Below are 21,313 nucleotides of genomic sequence, written 5' to 3' on the forward strand. Positions count from 1 at the left end.
TGCTGCTACTTCATATCTAAAGCTCTTTACAAGCAGTTTTCAACTGTAATTTGAACTGATTTACTTGCAGAGCTTAGCAGTAGCTCAAGTATGTAATTTAATTTCACTTTTGTTAATCATTTTATTTGACAATACTTTTAATTTCTTCCATAATGCTACTTTCTGTAGAGCAACTGTCATTATTTATAACTGGTTTTAAAGAGGTTCCTAAGATTATCAGTTATTACATTCATCATTAAAATGAATTATTTAGTTATTGAATTGCTATTTTGGAAATTAAATCCTCAATTTTCAACTACCAATTCCTACAATTTCCACCTTTGAAATCTCATGAAGCCATGAAAATACAAACAATCCATTTAATAAAATGTTTCCAAATAAATCTCATCCCATGCTTCACAGTTAAAAACATGTACAGTCCAATACCTAAGATCTAGCATTTCTGCTGTAACATTTTCTGACCAAAAGAAAAAGCTATGTCCCTCAATAGCTTAGTTTTTGCATAGAAAGTTGCATTAATTTTCCCAGCAATGTAGTCTTTATGATTTCAATCACCTACAAATGACAGAAGCTTTTCAGATTTACAAGTTAACTGTTCTGGAATACACTCTCTGGATTTGTTTCTTCATTATCAAACTGTTTAAGTATCCATCCTTTTTAAAGGCATGCAGTAGCTGTGCATCTGAAATAAACACTGCAACAACTGGGTGAGAAAGGAAAATAAGAGGACACAAATACCTCTCTAGCCCTGTTACCAACAGTTTAAGTAAAAGCCCTCCAACACATTTTGTAAATATTTCGCATTAATTCATACCTATTTCCTTTTCATGAAATACACAAATGTTTTTTCCTGCTGCAAGCCATTCACTGCAGGTTTCACTTTGAAATTGGACAGAAACAACAGTGAATGAGATTACAACCAACCTCACTACCAGAGCATTCTTCAGGCTAACAAACCCTGAATTTTTAATACTCACAAACAAACACACAGCAACGTTCAACTGCCTTTGAAAATACATTATTACATGGGACTTTTCACTCAAGTACACTTCTGCTTCAGACAGAACTGCCAACCATGAACAGCTGCCAGGTGGTCACCCACTTGCCTGCACAAAGACAGTGACTCTACAGACTAAGTAGAAAAACCACAGTCCTGCTTTCCACCAGCATACTAACAGCTCCTAGGTTTCACCCCACGACAAACCCCACCAGCCATTAGCAACTAGCCTTGGAGAATGTTTAGACATGCTTAACTGACTCTTCACAGGAAATCACAACACTGCATGTAAGACAGTTTAAGCCACTATCTCCCTAGCTTGCAATTTGTACCTCTTGGGTATAGTTCAAGAGTGGCCTAAACCTCTTTGGCGCATGTTTAGCACAGACACCCTGCAATAATATTTTAAGCTAAATATTTATATTTTTTATATATAATATATGTACATAAAATATATATAGACTAGGAGGTATCTTTCAGTGAAAGAGAAATTAAGCTATTTCAAATCATTCTAAGGAAAAAATATGAGAAAAAAACGAACTTGGTAATCACAGTTTCTGTAACTTTCTTATATTGGAACAGAGCAAGGAAAGTCGCTGAATTTATTATTTTAAAACTAGCAAAGATAATGTCTCAAGTTAATCTGCTACTGTCATTAAGTGAGTAAAAATTGTAAATTATTTCACTCTACAACCGTGCCTTACTTCAGTATATGAGTTGAATATTTAATTTGCACAAATGATGGTGAAAATAGAAGTGCATTGGTCCAAAAATCAAGGACCAAGCCTTTACAAGTTCTGTGGGAAAAAATAAACCAATCTTGCATCTTAATGAGATGTCAAATGCAAGCACAATTTGCAACAGGCTTTTTAGGCTGATGTCAAGCCTGTTTCATGTAACAACTGGAAATATCAGAATGACCAACAGATCCAGGTAACTGCAGCAGCCATGTTCTATTGGATTCTTACATTGTGATATAATGCCTATGTCATTTGAATCTCAATTGAGATTCAAAATCTCTGTCCCAGAGCAGACAGAGAAGAACAAGTGGAGAACCCAGGCAGCAAGCAGGAGATCTAGGTCACAGTGGGAGAGGGATTCTCTTAGAAATAATTGCAAGCATGAAAGAGCACAGAACAGGTTATTTAAATTGTACTTCGTCTTCTTTTCCCACTTCTTCCAGCTATCTGTGGGACTAACAGAAAACTGTCATGTTTTTCCTCTTTGGAAGCCTCCAGGCTTTTCAAAAGAAGGAAGGAAAAAAACATGAATAAATTCAGTATCATAGAAAAAAAGATACAGACAAAACACTTCAAAATTCACATGGACTTCATCTGCAAGTCAGTCATTTATTGCCTTCTGGTTTTATTTATAGTTTATATTTGTGTTACCTTGACCAGTATTTATAAATTCAGCAAGTTTTGTGTTCTGTTGTCAGCTTCACCGTCAGCTTTTGGTTACTAAATGCTTGTATGGCAAGTACTACAGGGAATTAATTCCCTGTTTAAAAATAAGGTTTAAAACACATCTATAAACAAATGCCTGAGAAGACAGAAATCTTAAGCCCTGTTAAACCTACTCAAACTGCCACTGTCTTCCTCCAAAACTGCTTCCACCTTAAGGAGGAATGGATTCTACCAGAATTCGATGCTGCAAGTTCAGTCTCACCAGGATACATGAATCAGATACACCTACCATTTGGGCAAGGTCATCATAACAGGAAAATGTGCTCTGAAACTCAGTTTTATTCTCTCAGATTAGCAGTTTCTCATTAATCTTCAATTTCCAACTTTGGTCACATTTGCCAAAAAGCTGAACAGAAAAGTACATTGTATAAGGATCCAAAGTCTTCTGCTATTTACAAAACATTCCAAGCACTCCCTGGGTGAGAATTTTCCATTAATGATCAAATACTTGAGGTATGTTCAACAGTTTGTTATGTGGTCAAAAATTATGATTATCATTAGTTTCCATTACATGGAAGAAAATATTATAACTTGAAACATTATGACAAACCTCTAAGAAATTCATGAAAATTCATTTGGAAAGACTAGAGAGCTGACAGTCTGATAGTATGCTGTCATAAGAACATTCAAGACCAAATCCTGAAATATTGAGGCCTAAATACATAAGCTCATGTAGAAGCTGTAAGTTCATGCTAACTATTTTATTTCATTACATATTATATATTATAGTTATATGCCTAAGAATTTGTACAGACTCTTTGGTGATCATCACTGCAACAAATTATTACAGATAAGTACATTAAATTTTTCTAGTGCTTGTGATGGTTTTCATTGTCACACAATGTATTCTGTAAACTTTAAAAGACTTTTCAGAAAGGTGGTTAAGAGCTACACCATTTTTCATTCCACTTGCTCACCCACCTCATCACTTTGCCCAGAGCTATGATTTATATTCTTTGGGGCTGGAAGACATTTTTTGTTATGATTTAAGGGAGGCTCTTAGGAAGGCTACTGAGTGCTTAACCTTTATGTAACTCTACACAGACAGAAATAACATCTAACAATTAAAATCTTCTATATATGCCAAGCATTCCAGCAGTCTTACAACAGCCTAGTGTTTTGTGTTTTCTTGCTCAATTTTTTTCCAATGCTCATTTTTTTCCAAAGCATTTCCACAGAGAAGGAAACTGGAACCTGTCTGTATCTTCCATGTTTTCATTCTCCCACATTCACAAGTACACCTTGAAAGAGTTCCAGTAACATTCATCCGAAACCAGTCCATCTTGGTGACACATTTAAAGTCATTAAAATGCTACTCCTAAAAGCAACTGTACAGGTAAGTTTCTTGAGCAAATCACTAAGCTCTCTCTACTGCTAAAAAAGCTCAGAAAATGAAGATAGAGCTCTGTTTGTAATTAAAGCTTTGTCTTTACCTGTTCATTTTTCTTTCTTCATTTTAATTTTCTTCAAACAAAATATGGTATAATGTCTTGGCATGTCCCCAATGTTCTGCAGTTTTCATATGACTTCATTAGTGAAAGTGCTCATATTTTGCTCTCTTACCTCACTCATTAAATTCACTAAATAAAACATATAACAACTCAGGTTAATCTCAATTGCTTCGGTTTTATTTAATATTTCCTAAGCATTTTTCCTCCTCACTCTTTCCTTAATGGTATATATTTTTTTATAATAACTGTTGTTCTTTGTTGTGTTGATTTTGGTGTATGTAGCTCATGCACATCTGCCCGATCTTCCTGGAATCTGTTAAACCGAAGGGAATACTAACACACCAGGATCTTCAATTTCAGCATGAATTTCTGCTGCATCACAGCCTGGATTTCCTTTACACTAAGAGGGTGACTAAAATGATCAACAAACTTAATGACCTTAGTATACGCATTCAGTATTTTCACAGCAGCTTCTTGCTTTTACATAAACTAGCCTTTTAAGTACAACTGGATAGTTAGCTACATTAGACATTATGGTATATGCTTTTAAACAATTAGGTATTTGTCTGATTGGCAGTAGTTGATATTTGATCATCCCTTATATCTCCCCCCTCCCCCCCCATAATCAAGATTGAATACTGTATGCTATTTCTATACACCTATTGTAAGATCTTTACTAGGAGAGCTTATGGCTGTGTTCATGTTAGATCAGTTATGTCATAAAAAAAAAAAAAACCACCACTGTGTTCAGTTATATGTTGCTTAGAATATTTAAAAGCAGAGTACACAACGTTCTTTTTCTGACAATATCTGGACACTATTTTCCCCCATGAGACCTCAAACACAGCTCTGAGGCCAGGGAGCATCTATCAACATCAACATGCACTAGAATTAATCCTCAGATTCCCATTTCTGCAACACATTAGTTGCAAATTTCCTTCAGAGAATAGGGATAGCAACAATTTGTTGTGGTGTAACAAACAGCAAAGGCTGCTGTTGAGGACTGTGCAGGGCTCAGAGAGCTGAAAGAACAAGTATCAACATTACTTGTTGATCCTGGCACACAGGTAGAAAGGAAGAACCTGACAACCTTGTGGTAGTGAAAAATGACTCTCCAGCATGGAATTCATAATGAAAACAGTCTGGCACCCCATGGGCGTGGGAGGGCATTTCATGCTCTGTCAGGAACTTAACGCAGCAACAATGAAATTTACTGATAGAAAGGTGACTGACTGAGAACGGGTGAATACTGTAGAACCCCAGGAAAAACAAGTTTTATGTCATTTTAGAAAGTATAATTTAAGAATCCTCCTATTTCTGTATAATGCAGCCCCTCTTTTTTTTAAGCACAGTCAGTGTAAAAAATAAAAAAATCATTGCTGTTATACATGAAACGGAAGAAAACCCTCATCTTGCAACAGCTGATATCAATATTCATACAGAACATAGACATTAAAAAACATACTCATGAGGTTACCTGCTTTCCTGTTTCTTTACATATTCTGACTATTTACATGTTGCCTCTTAAGCTCCATGCCCGATCCCTATCCCCACCACATACACCCTTCTTTTTTCTCTGATCATGGAAAGATCAAAGAGTCTCTGCATTGTGGAGCACAAAGTTCAAGTCACATTTTCATACATTATGTCAAAGCATCTGAAAACAGCTCATTTAGCTGTAGCTGTTATATGTAAGTTTCACCATTACAGCAAACATTTTGTAATCAGTATTTCACAAGGCTGTCAAAAGTCTTAAAATTCCATGGGCAGCGTACAGCTGCTACTTCTACGAGACACAGGGGTTTGCTGCCATTTTCTTCAGTGTTGAAAAATATCAGAATATGACAGTTTCCATCACCAGGTCTCTCATCTTATTTTTCCTGTCAATCTTATCTCCTTGAAGGCTCATTGTTCATTTACATATTGCTCCAGTTCCCTCCATTAGCACGCTTAAAAGTCACTGAAATCTGTTATATTAAGCAGAATAGTCCATCATAAAATGACAAATTGAGTAATCATTTCTTCATATATTCAACTGAAGCATTTAAAAGTACCGAATATATAAGGCTTATGGAGTCATTTCTGTTACAGTTTATTTACATCTCACCACTAATGAGTAGTTGCCAACTTCTGACATCTCAAGACAACTTTCAGTACATTCAAATGTGTTAGAGGCTGTAGACGTTGTGCATGCTCATTCCATCACCTACTTGGTCAACAATTGCAAAACAGAGCATTTCTAAACCTTATTATGCTTTCTGTTTGTGCCTGTAATCAATTTAAGATCATTCATATTTTGTATTAAGGAATGCAATTCACAGAACTCTTAGAAACAGCAGAATGACTTGGTTGTAGTAGCAGGAAAAATCTTCAGCACCTGTTTTTTGGCCTTTTGCATATAAACAATTTCAATTCAAGAACACTGGAGATTCAGGACTACATTAAGGTTGTTATTCTTAGGAAAAAAAAAAAAAAAGGGGAGGGGGAAGTTGACAAGCAAATATCAACTTGAAAAATACAGGCTTTTTCTCACTGCTGCTACTAGCAAGCAGAATTTCCAAAGTACATTATCAGATACACGATTTAAAACCCATGCCACTTTACAGATATACAAGCAATATACTTAAAACTACAGAATTAACTCAGCAAAGGTCTGACCATACATTTTAATCAAGTTGTAATTTCTCTCTCCACTATCTTAATGCTCTCAACTTGACCAACTGCTTTAGGAAGCTTAACTATTCATTTGCAGAGGCTAGTAAAATATACAGATCAGCCTATCTAAATACAGTATATTGCTACCTCCACTTGTGCGTGGTAAGCTTCCACATAAGCACGCAACGGAAACAGCTGAACAGCAGAGCCATTTTAGGTACATTATGTACCTAAAACCATGCCCAACGCAGCTATTGCAGTGATTGCACGGGCTTGTTCAATTTAGCACCTCCACCTCTGCACAAGCAGATGTTACTATGCACATAGTTAGCCACATTAAAGGAGCCCACATACAAGTCTCGTTCAAATTTGTCACTGCATTTTTACTTGGTAGCTTTCCAAGAAAGGTGACAAAGGCCACTGAAGTGCCCAAGACTAGAGAAAATTTTGCTTACAAGCACTATCACCATTGCTAGCACTGAAATACTATCACCAGGAGTAATCAGTATACTCCTGCAATACTGTGGCAACAAACATGGCCAAAAAAATAAAATCTCTGCATTCAATTTTAGTTTAGAAGAGAAAAAAATAATACTAATACCATGAATGGAAGATGGTTGGGTTTTTTAAAGCCAGTAATTCTATGTACATGAAATTGTATTCTAAAATAAATTTTGTTAAAATGACAATTAAAGAGTGCCACAAACATTTGTCGGGTTAAATTCAGCTTTAATTCTGAACTTGTTTACTGGGTATTCAGTGATGCTGCAATAATGATTCGTAATGCAAAAGACTTCAAAACTAGACTGTGTTAAACAAGCTGGTTATGTTTATGTGGTACAGAATTTGAAGCTCTCAGCTATTAACTAGAAGATACAATTGTTAAAAAATTCTATGCATTAGGATAGGTATTAAAGATTTGAAGCAAGCATTAAGATACGTGACTTTACTAAGGTCACATATCTTAAGATACATGATTAAGTAAGAGATACCATAAGTAAGACATTTCTACTGCACCAAAAATGTCAAAACCAACAATTTGAATTCTTCTGCTATTTGCACAAAACAAAATAAAATCTCATTTTTAATAAGCAATACACTGCATTTGCAAAAAAAAAGATCACATTTTAACAAAAGCTTTATCTTAATTGTAATTTATAAGGACAAAATATGTTCAGTATGACTAAAGAACAAGTGGATTTCATTGTCTAATTATATACTCGAAGGACTTAAAACCTGACAAAAGGTTCAGAAAAATAATTAGACATTTTGGTTAACAGTAATCACTGAACCATTCCAAATAGTCATACTGCAGCCCAGACTCATGCTTCCACTCTTACAACATCTTTACCTCTATGCCTACTTATAAAAAGAGCAGCACATAAAAATTTGATAGTAAAATTGTGATCTCTTTAAAAAAGCAATAATGCTTGAAATACACTAGATTTGAATAAGTCAATATTTTTGGTGCTACTTCAGGTAATTTTTAGACCTCTCCTGTGAAATTAGAGTAATGACACCCTATGACTCAAAAGCAGAAACCAAAGCAGAACTGAATATATGCTGGCAATGACAGATCAAACAGGTATGTAGGAGATTGTGAACAATGAACTGGAAAAAGCTTTTACATGCACAGTAACTAATCATAGACTTACAGAATATATTTCAGGCTGTGTGAATGAGGGTAGTCACATTAACCCACCATAGCTATGTCTGAGCTTCACAGCAGGTTAGAAAAACCATCAGATTCTAAACCTAACTGCCAAAAAAAGAAAACTTACAAGGGCTAAATTTACACCAGTGAATTCTGAGCACTTGAGACTATGGAAAATTGTTCTGTGCCATGAGTCTACATTGTGTAGGCCCAGTACACCTGATTCCACACTATTTATATAAAAAATTATTCCACTAGACAGCACTTGCCCCTCTTCACGTGTTTCATGTATCTTTAACTCAGCATGTTTCAATCAGGGTTGGGTTTGGGGGGGCGGGGGGAGGGGGAGGGTTTGGGTTTTGGGGGGATTTATTTTTATTTGGTTGGTTTGGGGGCATTTTCTAGGGGGGTTTGTTGGGTTTTTTTAATTTAATGCTTTTCACACCTTCAGAGCTTTCCTACCAGGGATATTTCTCCGCCCTCAATTAGCCTTTCTAATGTAACTCTAATTTTTCTGCTTTCTTAATTCTTCCACACTGCTTTTTTACTAGTGAATGCACATCCTTTACTCACAAATCCTTAACTCCTACACCACATATACCATGTGGAGTTCTATACTCAAGCACGCAAGCACTCAAGCAGTAGAGCACAGGCATTACTCAGAATATAATTAAAAGGATCCTTACCTTCCCAAAATCTCTCACATCGAACAAATCAAATGCTTCAAAAAGTTCACTTTTCTTCATCCCAAATATTTCACAACATGCCGAAAGAAAAGTCCTTATATTCTTCAAGCAAAGAAACTATGGGAAAGAAGACAGAAATACTAAGCATCAAGTATCAACTAGCAACATGTATTCTCCCTTCGGTAACAAATATTCACTGATACGAAGTATCAAGTTTCATAAGAAACTTGTATGCTTGCTTTTGTAACAAATATTCACCAATACTAAATATCAAGTGTCCATTAACAACCAGTGTTCTCTTTTGGTAAGGAATATCCACCCATACAATTATTTGTAAGTCATCACTCTCACTATGCTATGATCTTCCTTCCACAGGTTCTAATTCAGCCATAAAAGTTACCTTCAGATTCAAAAGCATTAACCACATTCTGAGTAGACACTTTGTGAACAGAAACTATTTTCTCTCTTCTGACATAAACAGTAAGAAAGGAGGTTATTGGGTTGTGGCTGCCCCATCCTTGGCAGTGTTCAAGGCCAGGTTGGATGGGGCTTGAAGCAACCTGGTCCAGTGGAAGGTGTTCCTGCCCATGGCAGGGGGGTTGGAATTGGATGAGCTTTGAGGTCCCTTCCAACCTAAATCATTCTATGATTCTATGACAAATGACAATATGCTACTAGATACAAATTATTCTAAATACAGACTTACTTTTCAGGTCTCTACAGATAGCATAGAACAAAAGTAATAAACATTAAATAATACCATATAAATAAATACTAAGGTGAGAGTTATTCTTCATACATCAAGCTCTCTAACGTAAAAGTCTAGACTGAATGCTTAATGAACACACATACACTATTTTAACACACTAAAGACATTATGAATATATATTTTCCATCTGGAGCATGAGAGCAGATTACATATGCGATAAAGAAATTATTTACAACTTATCTAGTGGAGATTAAAGATTCCCAAGCCACCTTGATTTCTGTACTGAATCAAAGTACAGAAGTTGAGTAACCTTCACTTGAATTTATCCACATAAATCAATGATCATCCAAGTCTTGAATATCACAAAGCTTCTGCCATAGTGTTCTCCTTACAAGAATTTTAATGCATTTTCCTGTAGACGTTTATTTAAATAAATAAATAAATACCTCACCAGTACAGAAGACAATACCTATTAATAGCATTGCAATAACTAGAGGCATAGCTGAAAGGTACAATATCCACTCTTGATAATGATTAGCACCGTAGGACACTAGTACCTTATGAAGACACTAGCTCCATAAAGGTGCTGTTCAGGAGTCTTACAACCCACTATGCAGTACAGCACAAAAGCAAACATGACATTTATAAACAACAAATTACCCTGCACTATCATTTGAATATGCATTTTGAAAGTACTGATACAGCAACTCAATATTAAAACTGAGTTCCTAGACTTCTGCCTCTTTTAACAGATTTATAAGAATAAGGATCACTTACATTAGGGCAGATCACAGAATTGCTACATGGTCCAATTTAACGTTGTTTATAAAAGCAGCATTTTTTACTTTTTTATGTCAGAGACATACCTTTTGTGAGCACCAAGTAATAAATACCCAGACTGCTCACTCAGATGTAATATGTCATTGCTTTACCTTCAACATGAGACAACAAAACATCAATTCAACAAGGGGCCCTAATTCCTGTCTTACATAGAACTAATTGGGCAAACACAAAAAAGACAGAGCACCCGATAGATCCGATTTAGAGAAAGGTTGCACATGTGAGGCTCAGATTCAACAAGAGAAGCTTCAAGAGTAGACAACTCTAGTTTTGTTGATATGAAGAAAACAGCCAACAGACATCACAAAGTATCACAAATACCATCTCTGTACAAACTGTAGCTCACAGGAAGGCATCTGTAACTGACGACTGCCACATCAAGTGTAAGGGGCCACAGATGTTAACAGGCAGAGCTGTAGCCTCTGACTCTCCCTCCACTCCCAAAACCCCCATCTGCATACGCTCCCAGCTCAGACGAGGCAGCCAGTACCGTGCTATATAATGGGCTACTCAAGGACAGCCCTATATTACACCAGACTGCTTTTATACCTGGCAAAATGTGAAAAATGAGTCTAACTTGCCTAGTCAAAATCACAAGCTTCTCTGTTTTGTAAAGATTATAATTTTCAAGTCTAAATTACAAGGTTAGAAGACTAAGAAATGAGAAACATATATGCCATTTCCTCCATGATATCGGCAGAAAGAACCAGACAATTGGCTGGTTTGGGATTCCGCAGCTTTTAAAACAAGACAGCACATAGAGAGTGATCACTGTTTTCCAATACAGTTTTTCCCCAGTGTTTTTATTGTTTTTCTTAAAAGCCTTCAAGGGCCAGCAGCTTTGTCCAATGCAGAATACTGATTCAACTTGAATACCAATTAACTTTCTTCAACTCAAATTTCCACCTCCACTGAAATTTTTTTCCTCACTGGAAAATTCAGCTGCCTCTTTAAAACCTACATTTTTAATTTACATTTTGAGCTTATATTTGTTGGCCTGCCAGTACAAAGAAAATTTACAGCTGCATTGTTTATCTCTAAAGACAGCAAAAACTTAAGGGAGAGATAGGAGATGTCATGGGCATAAAATCTGGCCTAGATTTGCTAGAGAACATATCAGCAAATTGCATGCAACTTCTTAATACAGCTAAAAGAACTGTTTAATCTATTAGCAGTTACGCTCACAGTTTGCTTTTGCTTCTCATTCCATGAAATTCTTCCAATTATTCTTAACAGATGTCTCCTACAAAAAAGATGGCAGCATTTAGTCAAGAAGATTTACTGGTTATTTCAAATTTGGAGGGAATTCTGTGACATCAGCCTTTTGTGTTTAAATTCATGCTAATAAATGGGAAAGCATTTTAACTAGAAATTAGGTTTCTCTTAGCATGCATGTTTCAAAGTAAAAGTGCCTACACTTTAAGTAGTAAATTAAATTCTTTGGAATATGCTAACAGAGAGACAAAAGAAGAATCTAATCCCCCATCCTCCCACCCCTTTTTTCTTTCTTTAAATACTCGCTAACTCATTAAGCGATAAAGTGCACTTAACATGCATCATACATACGTTAAAGAGACCTGACATAATTATAATCTCATATTCAACAGCTATATGACAACAGAGCAGTTACATTGCATTTTTTGTAGATTCTAGAAACCACAGACAAGCATTTGCCAAAACTACTTGCACTTGATATGGGACATCACCAATGAGCAATGCCTTTTGTGGAAAAGGCCTCCTGAAAAAAGTCTAAACCCTCACTAGTTCAAAGACTGCTTAGTGAGTTTAGTTGGACATCTAATGTTTTGGTATCCACCAATTTTCTCTTGCAAAATGAAAGGCTCATTATTAAACTATTAAGCTAACCACAGTAGTTGCAAGGATAAGACTGTGAGACTACTAAAATTAAAAATGTGTTCATATTTATATGCACTCATGTGGCAATAAAATATATGACCAAATGACAAAAAACAAAACCAAACTAACAAACAAAAAACCCCAACCACCTCATTATATGCTACTCATGTTTTGAAGAAGTTACTTGATTATATTACCAAGAAAACTTTCAGAAATATTTCCAAAACTTAGAATCATAGAATCATAGAATAGTTAGGGTTGGAAAGGACCTCAAGATCATCTAGTTCCAAACCCCCTGCCATGGACAGGGACACCTCACACTAAACCATCTCACCCAAGGCCTCATCCAACCTGGCCTTGAACACTGCCAGGGATGGAGCACTCACAACCTCTCTGGGCAACCCATTCCAGTGCCTCACCACCCTATCAGGAAAGAATTTCCTCCTTATATCCAATCTAAACTTCCCCTGTTTAAGTTTTAACCCATTACCCCTTGTCCTGTCACTACAGTCCCAGATGAAGAGTCCCTCCCCAGCATCCCTAAAGGCCCCCTTCAGGTACTGGAAGGCTGCTATGAGGTCTCCACGCAGCCTTCTCTTCTCCAGGCTGAACAGCCCCAACTTCCTCAGCCTGTCTTCATACGGGAGGTGCTCCAGTCCCCTGATCATCCTCGTGGCCCTCCTCTGGACTTGTTCCAGTAGTTCCATGTCCTTTTTATGTTGAGGACACCAGAACTGCACACAATACTCCAGGTGAGGTCTCACAAGAGCAGAGTAGACTGTAATCATCTAAAGAAACAATTTTCTCAATGAAACCAAAGATTTTTATCATTGTGGTTATTGTATGAAGAAGTACAAATTTGTAAGGGAAACTTTCAAATTAAAAAAGAGCACACACCTAAAATCTAGGAAGTTCCATAAAAGACAATCCTCCTCTCTGGCAATAACAAAAAGGCACCATTAGTCTGCAGTCTCTCATTAGTAAGTACAGTCCTCAGGATATTTGGAAACCAACTACATTATTGTGTTTCTTTTTCAAAGTAAAACATTATACTTTGGTACACCGCAAGGGAGATCATTAAAGGCATAAAGAGCAGCTGGATACTCAATTCTCAAAGATACAAGGAGATCTAGACATCCCTCAACTTGGTCTAATCTCCAAATGTCTCCTCCACAGGAAATGCTGTCTTTCAGTACAAGAACCAATTTCTCTTCTTTAAAAGATAACCTAACTAGAAAACTTTCTCTTGAAAAAGTCAATGCTGCCCTCCCCAGCCCCCCACAACCACCACCACCACCTTTTTTATTTACATGGCAATATTAGTAGATGGCAGTCTGAAATTCTTACTACACAGACCACTAAAAATATTGCAGTAGTGTAGTATAACCCACAAGTCCAAAAGTGTTTACAGCAGTGTAAAATACATCTTGTGCTTCACTCATCTCCAGGTGTACCATGAGAGGAGGATAGCACACCCAGCACCCAGAGACAGATCAAAAAGATAACAACCCATTGGGGTTCAAGGTCCATTTTCTAGATAAATACCTATACATTATCAAGACATTTCTCAAGCACCCTAACGTTTCAGAGCATAAGTAGTTACATATACTACAAACCAACAATACTGTCATTGTCAGAGCTGATGAAATCCTAAATCTCTTGTGATAAACCACTATGGTTTTTGGAACAGATTAGAATTTTAGTGGCCTCTGGCTGAGTCCACACTGAATTTGAGTTTATAAAAAGCATTAACACAACATTTATTGAAATTAAAAGCATATTTGAAAACAAAAACAAAAATCTACCACCTAAAACAAGTACGCTTCACTTATTGGGAGTGCATCTGTCTGATCTTAAAGGGAAAAAAAATAGTGAGAAAACCTGATAATACTAAGTTCCACAGAAAAAGCATGCTGTTTTCTACCATAACATTTGCCACTTCACACAAAAAGAAACATTGATTTGAGGGTTTTTCAACACAGTACATGGTTATGTGTACTGACAAATGTATAGAAATATTTTACAAAAAGTACTGAATAGAAATAACTAATTAGACACAAAAAGCACAGGCAGGACTACAGCTGCCCACAGGGAAGAGGGATTTCTCTAACCAAGCCTCTAATGAGGTGAAAGATGAAATGGAAAAGAAAAAAGAAAATAAGAAGAAAAATCATTTTCATATATACTCTATTTATATAACCTTAGAGGTATTTCTCAGAAAATATGTTTTAGCATTGAATTACTTTAATGGAATAAAGGCCTGTTTGGTACAGACTAATAATCAGTATCTAGATGTATCTTCTGTACTAAAAGCACTCCTAAGGGTGTTCAGAGACCAACACAAAGAGCTCTAAAGATCACATTCTGCCATGAGACATTTATATGGAATTCCAGCATAGCAACACAAGTCAGGCAAGTGAAAACTGAAAGGCCAAGAAATAACAGGTATTTAGAGAAGACAGAGTTTTAATCCACTTTCAACTTACTTTTCCTTATTATCATCATCAATAGTGGAATAAACCAGCTATTTGTATTTATTTTAATTTCAACATCCTTTTTTATTATGGTCATTTAATCACAAGCAAAGAAGAACACTTGGGTAGCTGGCAGTTCCCTTGTCTTTGTATCTGCGTCAACACACAATCTTTCAGTATTTAGGACAAACCAGAGAACACACTGAATACCTGAGACAGCCTAAATAGATGCCAAGCTATAGAGGGGTATTAAAAACAATACAAATCACTGTCACTATGTCACGGAAGGTGCCTTTTTTCCCCTCAGTATGATTCACTTCTACTGACATTGTATACCCATTCCTTCATCATAATACTTCCCAGGCGTTTTTCCATGTTGCATACATAGCCCAGTACTGACTTCAGGAGGTTCCCAATAACTGCACAAGATCTGAGGCCAGTTGCTCCTAGCCACTATCACTTGGAAGCTACAGTGAAAAAGTAAAAACAGAAAAAAAGAAAAAGAGGACTTTGCTCAGCCAATTGTTCACTAAATCTGCCTTGCCTCCTGTGGGAGAAACAAGTCACGTCAATCAAAACAATTCCAGAAATCTTCCCCTTCTATTCCTTTTCTAAACTGCACTACTTTCTTCACTACACAGCTGCAGCTATTTGTCTTTGCCTAGTCTTCAAACAGCCTTATAGGCATAAAAAGAAAACGGTGGGATCTTATGAAACAGCAAGCATTTTATGACAAAAATAATTGAGCAAAGGCCAGACATGCAAAACAAGTATGTAAAAGGAAAATAATCAGATGAGCAAATGTGGCTTTAATTTATGCATCTCAGAAGGCACACTCACTTTCTAATTTGTGAAATTCTGATGTTATATGCAAGGATATATATATATATATATATATATATATATTGTGACAATGAGAGATTTCTTTATTAGTTATTTATGGTCTTAGAAAAATCACACCAGAACAGAAGGCAGAAGAACAGATCACTGCCATAACACCTACATGTTCTTCCTAAACCTCAGTGGTTACTGAAAAACGTGGAGTCGTGACCTTTCCTGTCCATTTCTGGGATGCTGATGAGAACAGATTAGCTGGGAGTATTTCATTTTGATTTCCACTCTGTTCCTGAGAATATATAGAAAAAGGAAAGTAATGCAGCTGTACCTCTTGAGTGTGAGAAGAAATGTGAAAATTGCCACAGTGGATTTAACTGGAAGAATTGCTTTTCTACATTTTGTCACCACTATTGATATGTGCAAGTTGTTTCAGTGAAAAAAAGCACTGAAACAGAACTTGTCTGCTAAATGTTTCCTTCAAAGAAGTTCATTAATGCCCTGAGAGTTGCAGATGTTTCTCTTCTTGCTTGTTTCAGAATTGCAAAATCTGTGTTGATAGGAGTAACAAAACTCCCATACTAATGCTGTCTGAATCCTGCTAAGTCCAAATCTAAGAAAGAGATTGCTACTGTGGCCGAACACCACCATTACCTGCCATAAAGTCAAGATACTGTGACCATAGCGAAGCTACACAGCAGAAAGACCAAAATTGTATCTTAATCCTATATGCATAAAAAAGCAACAGTACTTAGAGGGACAGACCCCAGGGTTTCACCAGCTCTTACATAATGCGTGTGCACAGGAAATGTCTAGCTTCCTTTAAATTCTTTCAGCCACACCCAATAAAGGAATATTAGGTACTTACAGCTGTTCATATATATCAAGGACTTATTTCCGTAAGCCAGGCCAGACTGTTCCCCAATGCATGACATCTCAGAACAAACCAATCCCCAAAGAGTACATACCAAAATAGGAGGATGCTATACTTCTATGAGATGACATGTTTATTTTATTTTTGTTTTAGTATCTTTAAGTCCATTAAAACCAAATTACTAGGTACTCAGACCACTGTGGTACTGACAGTATTGTACACTCAGGGTTAACAATTCAACAGCGTAATCATTCCTGGCTCCTTCACAAATTTCAGCAGCCAAAGCAGATTAGATTAGTTCTGCTCTGCCAACAGAGTAATTATCACTATACGCAGTAAAAAATAGCTGTAACAATTTCTAAGTGAATGAAGTACAGATCTGCTGATGAAGTCTTAATTCAACATCTATTAACATCTTTTCCTAAGCCAGCAAGAAGAGTCAAGAACATAAATTTTAACATTTCTGTTGCCTCTGTGTCACTTTTCTTGTAAAAATCTTTAAATCCAGAGTCTTACTGAGGGTAGGCAATGCAAAAGTGCCATAATGAATTTAGAGACCAAGTCAAAGCAAGAGGATGAGTGCTCTTATTTTCAGTAAGCAAGTTAAACATACAAGGCTGTCTCCAGAGATTTTTTTTTTTGGGGGGGGGGGGGTTGAAGTGTCACAACACCACAAGCAACCATTACTTTTCCTCACTCTTTAGATGAAACATATTAATTTTCAAATTACATATTTGAAAGAAACTAGGGCACACAGGAAGAATATATCCCTCAAAACAAAGAAATTCAGTTTTAGTTTCTGCTGTTGGCCTCTTGTTCTGTGAACCATCCCTATCATTTAGATGACCAGTATTTTTAAAACTCTAATCAGCAGCAATCAAGCCAAATATTAAATACCTCCTAAGCTTTGCTCTCCAACAGGTTACAAAGAAGATACACCAATAAAGATGAATGAGATATCACACTAAGTTCTGGAAGAGGCAGACCCATTATTAACATCTCAGCAGCTTACAGTCAATGCCTTAGCTCTTTGCATAGTCACTTAAGAACCATTTTTGGGTAACAAAACATGCAAGACTAGTACCATCACATAACTGTGAGGAGTTTTGCTGATAAATGTGCTATGGAAAGAACAAAAAACATTCCTGAATTCAAAGAATTAAGAAATAGCTAGGGAGATCTGCACTTTTATTAGCCCACTAGATGTGGTCATTCTTTGAAGGCCTACACAATGCATAGGATGCTCTATGAACTGTAAAACATATTAAATTCCTTTGAACCACTGCTAACACTGTATGAATATTAATAGCATGTTCTTTATTTGCTCTGTTACTCTAGTAATTAAATATTCATAAAAAGCTCTTCTTAAAATTCCTAACTGACTACTGTTCAATTGTGTCTACTACATTTTGGCTTGAGTAGGAAGTTTTGTTTATGTATATTTGCTCTTCTCTGTGCTTCAAAGACAGAAAATGGAAATTGAAACTTGAGAAAAAGCTGAGGAAGAACAAAGGATGCTCAGCCTTTATTTAGTACTGATACAGAGTGAACAGAGGGCAATGGGGGAAAATAAAGCTCCTGACTTGTTATGCATTCCTGACTATCTCCTTGACTGTGCTGGCACTAGAGCATTGGTTAAGCAAGTGAGGATAAAGAAGCATTTGAATTCTGTGTTAAGTGCTCCTACATGCCATGAAACTGCAACTTCTACTCAATGATCACTGAAACACATCCAGCAGATACCTTCCTCATCCCACCATGTGCATCAGGAGTCACGAGGCTGCCAGAAGAAGCAAGAAACCTTTTATCTTTATTTACTACAAGATGAAAATTAAGAGAGCATTTCAGAAAGGCACAGAAAAGAGAGCATTTCAAAAAAGTTGCTAAACAGATGAGAGCTCCAACTACAGTAATTCCCCAAGCGTAACTGGCAAGAGGCCTGGGTGGGAGCTCAGGACATCTTCCTCTTGCAAAGGGCAATTTTTTTGAGTAGTCTTTTGCTCTGTGCTAGCACAACAGTCTGCTCTGCAGTACTTTTGTCAAAAAGAACAACAATTGGAACACAGTACTAAGTATGCAGAGCACACAGATTAGCTGGGGGGTTCTTGTGCTTAGTTACCTTTTCCAATGACCAGCCATATCTGTCTTACATCCTGAAGCTGAATCCCTAAAATGTCTTTCACTAAGGATCTTGGTGTCTTACAACCAAATCCAAAAAAGAAGGAGGACAAAGGGAACGTGGAAAACAGTCCTGCCTGAGGAGGACAAGAATAGGAGGAAGACAGCAGAAAGGAAATTAAAGAGGACCACAGGAAAAGAAACAGGAAAGCAACAGACACACAGTGAAACAAAAGTTTAAAAAGAAACTCAAAATAGACTAACAGAGAGAAACATCCAGTGAGAAAGACCACTTAAGTAAAAAAAGGACTTGACTTCCTAGATTGTGGGAGAACATGAACACAAGAAAATTGTGTTGACATTTCAGAGTTAAATGCTTCAGGCAAAACTACTTATGAAACTGCCATTTAAAGTAAGACAGCAGTCAATGTGCTGCAAATTGTATTTACAATTGTGACATGGAAAACTGCTTCTGTAAGAAGCAGCATTGTAAGAGACTTTGATTTTTTTACCCAGACATACTGTCATTGGCCCTAACATAGGTTTTCTTATCACTCACATTTCAACTTAGTTGATGAAATATTAGCACTTCTATTAAACTATTTTATAGATAGAAACAGAAACCTCAAAACCTATACCTATTTTACATATTTAAACAAGGGGGCCAGTGAAGCAACCCTAAAGCCTACAGCCTGTTACCATTAAACAGCAAAATAAATGGGAAGCCTCAAAAAAATTAAAACTCAATGTTTTCATTATCAGAGAAAAAAAAATCATATCCATGCTCAAACCATTACAAAAAGCTTACAGATACAGTATGAAATACAGATCTTTACATCAGTGCTAAAGAGAACACCCAAGGCATCTGTTTCATGTTGCTACTTTGGCACACTAAGATGTTGCTTCCATTGTATCTTGGTATCTGACTGTGCTTGATTTTTACAAGTTAGTGTAACAACATGAGAACAAGTCTTACTTTGCCTGTAACTATGCAAGGGAAATTAATTTGGTGGTGTAAGAAGCCCTGTGGATGTGCGGCAAAAAAAAAACCTACCATATAAGCTAAAGGAAAAGAACTCACCTGAAAGATCCACACTTGTCTTCAGTTCCATTAGAGAAACACAACCCCTTTCACTATTTCTGCAAGCACCATTTAATACATCATCTGAACTGGATCTCCTTGATAAATAAACTGTGATCCTACTGATCTGAACACAGGCCCTACAAGGCCAGACATGGATCTCAACTATGCAAAGGCCTACAGTGTGGATTAAGTTTGCATGTACTGGCTTGTTCTCTTCTAAGCACTTTTTAAAAGTCTCAAGAGCTGTCAACGCTGAATCCCGCATGGAAATTCAACACACCAAAGGAAAACAAAACATCACAGCACTCATCAGAGTTTTTAAAGGTGAACCTAACTCAAGTAACTCCCATGCTCTTCTATTTCTTACCAGCAGATCATGTAGATCATGTACTAGGTATATGATTTCCAACAGGAAGGAACAATATTCTTGCTAACATTCATTAGTGTTAACATATATGATTCATTAACTACTTTAAATGTTTTCTTGACCATATGACTAGTTGTCCTGGATTCAACTGTAACAGTTATTTTTCTCCTTCCTAGTAGCTGGTCCAGTGCTGTGTTTCAGCTTCAGCCTGAGAACAACGCTGATAACACACCAGTGTTAGTTGTAGCTCAGTACTGCTTACTCTGATCAAGGACTTTTCAGTCTTTCGTGCTATGCCAGTGAGGAGGAGCCCAAGAAGCTGGGAGGAAGCAAAGACACCTGATCCGATCATGGAATATACTTCTAGCAAGACCTTAAGAATATAAGTACAGCTCTTGACAAATTGCCAAATATGAATACGGCTGTCCTCTAGTTACCTATTGTAAAAATCCACTGTTCTATTTTTGCTGGTGTGTCACTTCAGGTTTGCAGTTTATTAGACCATGCTTTCTGTGGCAAGGACAGGGATTTCTGATATACTCAGAGAACACTTCAAGGATTGCAAGTAAAGTAGAACAGCTAAGTCCAGAAGCACAAACCACAAACCAGTGGCAATAGCTATGAATGAAAAACAAACTACCAATACATTTGCAGGATTGGAAGCTAAAACTCAGTGGTCACAGAGTATACAGGCTACATTTTTACATGTTGTGATATTCTCTGGCGCTTCAACATATTGATTTGGCACCAAATGTCACATATCATGCACTGAGTGCCATATAATTCAGATCTCAAAAGACAGGAAAGGAAGACAAACTCTTTTAACTACTGAAACTCATACACTTATTTGCATGGAGCTCCGTCTTACCGGGCTGATAGAGGTAAATGCTTCTGCAATCTTTATTACCACATATACTGCATCAGAGTATTTCCTAGTCACAATGGTTAATCTATTAAAAACATATTCAGAGATTGCTTTACTGGTCCCATATGCACATGTAATTTTAAGTAGAGCAGTAGGTACCAGATACATCACCTTTTTCTGATCAGTAGTAAAATGAAATAAAATTACACGGGCCAGTGTGTGGCAGAAAACTCACCTTCATTCAAAGAGCAAGCACCTGGTGTTCCACCTGCATTTGTCTTCAGGGAAGTCAAGGCTCAGACCAAATGCTGAGCTCTTCTGACAGCCAAATAGCCAAACTGCAGCAGAAGGAGAAACAGCTCCACCTTTTTAACTATTTAAC

General features: G+C 36.8%; 1 protein-coding gene across 2 annotated transcripts in view; it reads right to left on the reverse strand.

The window, feature by feature from the left end:
- Nucleotides 1-21,313, reverse strand: part of VAV3 (vav guanine nucleotide exchange factor 3) — a 161,637-nt gene that overhangs the window by 119,830 nt on the left and 20,494 nt on the right. For both annotated transcript variants that reach the window (XM_065675231.1, XM_065675230.1), the window contains exon 2: nt 8,910-9,026. In XM_065675231.1, the coding sequence (XP_065531303.1) occupies nt 8,910-9,026 (117 nt within the window). The remainder of the gene's footprint in view (nt 1-8,909; nt 9,027-21,313) is intronic.

Source organism: Lathamus discolor, chromosome 3, assembly GCF_037157495.1.
Source record: "Lathamus discolor isolate bLatDis1 chromosome 3, bLatDis1.hap1, whole genome shotgun sequence".
NCBI classification, from domain to species: Eukaryota; Metazoa; Chordata; class Aves; order Psittaciformes; family Psittacidae; genus Lathamus; species Lathamus discolor.